Source organism: Notothenia rossii, assembly GCF_949606895.1.
Source record: "Notothenia rossii genome assembly, chromosome: 4".
NCBI lineage: Eukaryota > Metazoa > Chordata > Actinopteri > Perciformes > Nototheniidae > Notothenia > Notothenia rossii.
In genome coordinates, this window is record NC_136902.1 from 7,455,641 (window position 1) to 7,463,140 (window position 7,500).

At 40.1% G+C, this 7,500-nt stretch overlaps 1 protein-coding gene across 2 annotated transcripts in view; it reads right to left on the minus strand.

Annotated features, from left to right (window-relative positions):
• The window catches only part of itpr3 (inositol 1,4,5-trisphosphate receptor, type 3), a 206,617-nt gene extending 199,723 nt beyond the window's left edge, over nt 1–6,894 (minus strand). For both annotated transcript variants that reach the window (XR_013807410.1, XM_079677156.1), the window contains exon 1: nt 6,403–6,894. Coding sequence is in view for 1 of the 2 variants with exons in the window: in XM_079677156.1 (XP_079533282.1) it covers nt 6,403–6,494 (92 nt within the window). In the remaining variant the exon portion in view is untranslated. The remainder of the gene's footprint in view (nt 1–6,402) is intronic.
• Between the last annotated feature and the right edge of the window lie 606 nt (nt 6,895–7,500).

Sequence of the window (7,500 nt, forward strand, 5' to 3'; positions counted from 1 at the left end):
ATTCCTTCGTCCTGTTTGAATCCTGTTTGTTTGTGTTGACGCAGCAGTATTTGACTGTAAGGAAACCAGCAGGTTCATCAACTGACATCTCCCTCTCTTGCTCTCATAGGCAAATGTCTCTCTCTCTAGTATGCATAGTCAACACGGATTAAAAACAAACTGTGGGCCCTACTGAGAGTTAAAGGGAATTCATCTACTTAAAATTAAGAATGAAAAAGATGAATCAATAAATCGTCAATATTCAATTTACTGGCATCTATAATCCGTTTAAGTCATTTCTTTGAAGTGACAATTAAAGACCTGATGTTGCATTTTTAGAAACTTATGGACAATTTAGTCTGGAATCACTTAGCCTGCTAACACGAGACCACTGTTATACTGTGTATACTGTGTGTACTTTATCATTTTTATATATGTCATATTATACTATAAATTACACTGCTTCTCTTGCATGTTTTGGTAAAATGCTACATAACTGCATTTCCTTGTCTCAGTACTCAGGTGTGGTGACAATAAGTTGAATCAAATATAATCTAAAAAATGTAATAGAAATCTCATTGTGTAAATATTTGCAAGCATCAATGGTCCACTCCCGATATTTTCACAGTATCAATATCAAGGCAACTGGTGAACAAATGTTGTCCTTTTGCATACAGTATGTACCAATGACGTGCCAATAGCATCTCCCTTAGTACAGCTAAAATTGGTGACCTATTGTTTCATACAGGTCAACGGGAGCCAGTAAAAGTTCAACAAACATAAGGTAAAGGTCAAGATGAAGTTAAGAGGAGGTGGGCGAAAGAACAGGAAACACACACACAGAGGACTGGCACATTGAATCTCTGTTGGACATACTCGTACACTTCCTTTTCCTGCCATACATAGCTGCCACTTTCTCTGTGTGTTAAAGGTGTGTTATTGTCAGTACGTCACCTGATGAACTCTCTGATCGTCAGAGTTATGAACTCATTACCTTTGTTTCAGACTAGCTTTAAGAATACTTCCAAAATACAATTTACAGTAGGTGCTTATGTTACTAACTTTGTCTAATTGTCACTGTGGATTTCTCCTAAATTCAGTAAAAAGTAAGCTTTAGATCAGCGGCTTTCAAAGTGTGAGGCGCGCCTCCCCTGGGGGGCGCAAGAGAGCTTCAGGGGAGGCGCAGCGTGAGAAAAAAATAACGAGAAACAGTGAAATCTAGCTAGTTAACTTCAGCTAACTTAATGCGAGCGGCAACATGGATCGATTTTTAGTGAAGTTACCTAAAGTGAAAGAGGAGACAGCGTCTGGCAGAAAACGTCCGCTTTGTTTTGAAATAAAAGTTGTGGCTCATCGGACATTTATGAGAGAAAATCCCGAATGTCCGAGTGCAAGTGAATGCAGCACAAGATGTGAGCCGCCTTGTAACCCCTCCCCCGGCCGTGGCGTTCATTTGAACGGGACGGCGCATTCGGACCCCAAGTAGACGGAAGGAATGAGGTATTTGCGGTCTGCAATGACAGAGAAGAGACTGTGAAGTTTGGCTGTACGCAGCATTGAATCAAAACGCACTAAAGCTGTTGATATTAATACGTGTGTAGTGTTTTGCTGAACAAGATTGTAATCGCCGCATTCAGCTGCAATAGGCGTGACAACTTGATGCTCTGCTCACGGATGAATCGATGAGCATACAAAACTGTTAAGATGATGAACTTACGTGTGTAAATATTTTTTTTTCTTTGTGGGGGTTTGCCCCCAAAAAACAGTTTTAAGTCCTGAGAAAGTCAAATAAGACGGTGTGTAAAACTACACTGCCCAGCCAAAAAAAAGTAACCACTTTGATTTAACTAGGCCAGTAGGTAAGGGCATTCCAATAATACCCCTGCATTATAGCAACAACAATAATAATAATAATAATAGCAATAATAATTGGGAGGGGGGGCGCAGCTGTTCTTGTGTTCTCTAACGGCCCGTCCACACAGCGGCGTGCGTTGACGCTTCACCATTCACTTTGAATGGGGTGACGTCACGTTTTGCCGAACTGCATTGTGGGAAGCGACACGGCAAAAGTTGAGCAATGTTCAACTTTTGACGCCTCGGCAGAAGCGTCAGCCAATCGAATCATATGCCAGTACAAGCTCTAGCCAATCAAACCGCTGCTTGTGTGTCAGGGGCGGGAGATTCATGTGATTGGTTGTTGGTCGAGTTTCAGACCCACCCGCCGGCAAGCGAAAACGCTGTGTGGACGGGCCGTAAGGGGAGGCTCACCTTCCCACACTTTGAAAACCCCTGCTTTAGATAATGATGTAATAATGTCACTTTTTGGTTTTCCCCCTGCCTGTAGTGTCCTAGGTTTGTGTGCATGTAAATGGTCTGCAAAAGCTAAAATCTCTGTGTTCCCTCCAGAGTGTGTTTCTCTCCGAACGACTCCCCCCCATCCTGCCTAAAACTCATCCATTGGACTCCTTATTTACTTCAGTAATATGGTGACATCACTATGTAACGCTCAAGCTTCTATTGGCTAGCGCTCCAACACATTGTACCTGATAGGCTAAGGGCGGGGCATCCCTGTCTCCTCTTGCAGGTTCAGTTTTTGACTGAAAACACCTGCGCTTATTCAGATACACAAATCCATATTCAAATCAGTTTTTCCTGCAGAATGAAAGAGGAGGAGGATCCAGATGAACCAATCAAAACACATGTCACGCTCAATACATGCAGAGAGAGGATGCAAATATTAGTCGAGTAGCTGCAAAAAATCATACCTACTGAATATTGTACCTGTCATAAATCCTTGGAATTATGGTGGAATTGAGTTCTATATTCATGTAGTTTTTTCATTAGTTCATTCACAGCTCTGGCAACTGCTTGATATTTACAATGTTAAAAGAGATCCATAGACAGTTTTGTTGTTAAAGAAATTACAATCTAATTCAGATGTGCCTTATTCCCAAATATTGTATTAGTATTGGACCATAGTAGTTTCACAGATGTTATACAAATATATTATGTTTAAACTCCAAGGGGAAGCTTTAAAGAGGCCTTTTGGGGTTTTACCTCTCCTGTAGTGTTCTATATAGGCTTTTGTGCATGTCAATGGTTTACAAAGGCCTGCTTGAACCACCTCGATTGGACTCCATTGTTTACTTCCTGAACTCAGTGACATCACTATTTAACACTAGCACTTCTATTGGCTAGCACTCCAACACGTTTTACGTGATAGGCTAAGGGGCGGGACATCTCTAAGTGGTTGACCAATCCCAACAGAGCCGGCCAGCTAACCACTCAGAGCAGACTGGGCTCTGGTTTCAGACAGAGGGTGAAAAGAGGTGCTGCAGCACAGGCAGTATGAGAACAATAAAGAGCTTTTTGAACATTAAAGCATGGAGACATGTCCCAGTAGAGACACTACATACTGATATACACCTGAACATCAGCAGGAGAGGACTCTTTAAAGGAGAGACACTACATACTGATATACACCTGAACATCAGCAGGAGAGGACTCTTTAAAGTAGAGACACTACATACTGATATACACCTGAACATCAGCAGGAGAGGACTCTTTAAAGTAGAGACACTACATACTGATATACACCTGAACATCAGTAGGAGAGGACTCTTTAAAGTAGAGACACTACATACTGATATACACCTGAACATCAGCAGGAGAGGACTCTTTAAAGTAGAGACACTACATACTGATATACACCTGAACATCAGCAGGAGAGGACTCTTTAAAGTAGAGACACTACAAACTGATATACACCTGAACATCAGCAGGAGAGGACTCTTTAAAGTAGAGACACTACATACTGATATACACCTGAACATCAGCAGGAGAGGACTCTTTAAAGTAGAGACACTACATACTGATATACACCTGAACATCAGCAGGAGAGGACTCTTTAAAGTAGAGACACTACATACTGATATACACCTGAACATCAGCAGGAGAGGACTCTTTAAAGTAGAAACACTACATACTGCTATACACCTGAACATCAGCAGGAGAGGACTCTTTAAAGTAGAGACACTACATACTGATATACACCTGAACATCAGCAGGAGAGGACTCTTTAAAGTAGAGACACTACATACTGATATACACCTGAACATCAGCAGGAGAGGACTCTTTAAAGTAGAGACACTACATACTGATATACTGTACACCTGAACATCAGCAGGAGAGGACTCTTTAAAGTAGAGGCACTTCATACTGATATACACCTGAACATCAGCAGGAGAGGACTCTTTAAAGTAGAGACACTACATACTGATATACACCTGAACATCAGCAGGAGAGGACTCTTTAAAGTAGAGACACTACATACTGATATACACCTGAACATCAGCTGGAGAGGACTCTTTAAAGTAGAGACACTACATACTGATATACACCTGAACATCAGCAGAGTATGTCCTCTTTAAGGCACAGCAGCATTTCTCTGACCTGTAAACTCTCTACATGGTCAGATTATTAAACCTGCTGAAGTTACAGCGCCCTGGTGCACTGATCTGCTCTCAGACCAAAATAATAAACCAGTGGACTGGGAGAACGCCAGAAAAGGAGATCAGTCCACCTTCAGTGTTACTGTCAGTTTATGGTGTGAAAGCAGAGATCCTGAAGCACAGCTCTGTCTGAGAGCAGATACCTGAGCTTTAGCATAAAATCAAAACAAAAGCTACAAAAAAATCTGCTAAAAATGAAGTGTGCAGGAAACCGTGTTGTATTACTCTGTCTTATATGTGCTTGTGCAAATCATGCAGTACTTAATAGTATTTACATTGTGTTCCTCACCACGTGTTAAACTAGTTGAGCAAGTGAAGGGGAAGTGTGTGTCATATACTGTAGAACAAACACAGGTCTTTACTGACATAATGTACCAACACAGGCACTAGGGCTGCACAATTAATAGACATTTGATCAACATTCCAATATGGACTAGTGCTCTTTTCAAACACAGTAAGCACAATAATCCATTTATAATAATTAATATCATGGTGAAATGTTCCTTTACAAATATATGCTTTCAGGGCTGAAAAAAGAGCATTTGCATTAACAAATAATGGATTGTTTGCCTATGTCCTGATGGGATGTAATGTAATAATGTTGAAATGTGCCTTCTATTATTGATTTTCTACAAAAGATATATATTCTTAGTGGAGCTTTTAATAATATATAATGTTGTAATAGCATGTATCAGACCACAGAAGGCCAACAGAGTAAAGAAAAATATCCGTAGTAAAGTAAAGGACAATGAGTTCACAGTAAAGAGTGTGTGTGGATTTAAGTCCATTGAAACACACCTTAAAAAGGAAAGTCCTCCAAACACTTATAGTAATTATAACTGCTATTCCTGGCTGGCGCGTATACTTTATTTAGTTATTAGGTTGTTCTACTATTAAACTTGATATGTACCGCCCCCTTTGCTGTATCAATGAAGATTTAAGTGCATGTAAAACAGACTTAACATCATGACACAATACACTATTAAACTTACGGGACACTGAGTTCACGGTTAAGAGTGCGTGTGTAGACTTATGTAAAACACACTAGAATGTCAACTGTCCACATAACATGTTGGAATGTGCTTTAATTATTGACTTAATGGTCAAAATAAAACAACAGATGTAGATAATTAGTGAAGCTTTTACATACAGAATTATAATATAATAATAATAATAAGGATTTTAAGAATTGTTCAGGCTACAGAAGGCCAACAAAGTAAGGAAATGTGTATAAATTATTACATATTTAAAGTATTAAGTATGTAAGTGCATGTAAAACAGACTTAATATCATGAGGATCCTTTTGTTTCTATCTTCTTATGGGATTTAATTTAGTAATGTTAAAATGTGCCTTTCATTACTCACTTCATGGGCTAAAACAACAGGTCTAGATTCTTAATGGAGTTTTAGGTAAAATAAAGGGATTTTAAGTAGCATTAGGCTACAGAAGGCCAACAAAGTAAATCAAATCTATATTACAAAAATATAAATAGATTTAAATGCATTTGAAATCCTTTTAAAGTCAAATGTCCATTTATAATAATAATTTTCATCTTGAGATGTCTAGTAGAATATCCTTAGAAGGATAAAACCAGTCTCCTTATGTAATCTATAGATTAGATTATAGACACTACATTATAATGTAGTGTAACAATGTTAAAATATGGCTTTAATTATTGACTTTCTGGTGCAAAACACCAAATATGAAATATGCCTTCAATAGACCTGTATAAAACAACCAATTTAGAGTGTTTACATGAATAGACAACGGGGTTCTGACTGTTATGACATGTGACACTGACTCAATATTAAAGCAAATGTGTAGCTACATATAAAGTACATTGTGTGTGAACATCTCCACAGTAAACAGTGCACGGGGATCACCACAGGGTGCACGCGGACAGCCACTCACCCCAGGGTGCTGATGAAGCCGTTCACCGTGCCCTCTGCGTACAGGGACACGATATCCCCGATGTGCAGGAAACTGGAGGCAGAGTCAGACATCCTGAGCTGATCCTGGATCCGCGCACACACTCAGGTTCAAAGTGTCTCCCCTGTCCTCTCGCCTTCTCTCTCCGTGAGAAAACTACAGAAACTAGAACCTCTTCATGCAGCTGGAGGCTTCCAGTATTCACATTCAACCTGTGTTCTCAGTCCGCCTTCACACACTCACTGCCGGGTTCTGCATAACAGCAAACATGGAGAAAAACTCTGTAAAAAGTTCCAAAAACATTCAAACAGCAACTCCAGAGAGGCGGGTACAGCGGAGGGATTCTGCACAGAAACTGCACATATCCCGAAAGTGTCGTAGAAATCCTCAATGTGAGTTTGCACACACGCACTCAGAGAGAAGTGTAGATACAAGACGACTTCACTGTTCCCTCCCTCTCTGTCAGTGTGTGTGTGAGTGTGTATCGAAGACTGCTAGAAACCAGGAAGTGAGCCGAGGTGTTGATAAGGCTGACAGACAGCTTCAAGAAAGGAAAGCCGCCTCAGGGCCAAACACACACACACACACACACACACACACACACACACACACTCCTGCACACACACACATACACGCACACACTCATGCACGGGCAAGCCCCTAAGGCACGTGCACGAGTACACACGCCCCCCTCCCTAAATGACCTAAAAAACACAAATTAAGTGACATTTCCAGAAATGAAACAGATAAGATTATATTTTAAAAGGTGCAAAGTTCTTCCAGTTGATGTTTCACCTTGACAATAGAAGAAAAATTAAATGCTGCCTCAAAGTCGCTTTACATGCTTTTTCCTGAGCTCACATATGTCATCGTTGGGTGGAATATATAGCAAAAAAATAATATATTATTATTTTGTAGATCACTCCTCTAGTCCATATACTGTTAAAAAACTTTATTACACACATTTTGCATTTGTTGTTCGACATATCGTAAGAGTTCAAGTGGAGTTTGCTGCTTTTTCCCAGAGCTTTCAACCAAATCTAATCTGAAGATCTGGCCCTTTATCTGCAACCCTCACGT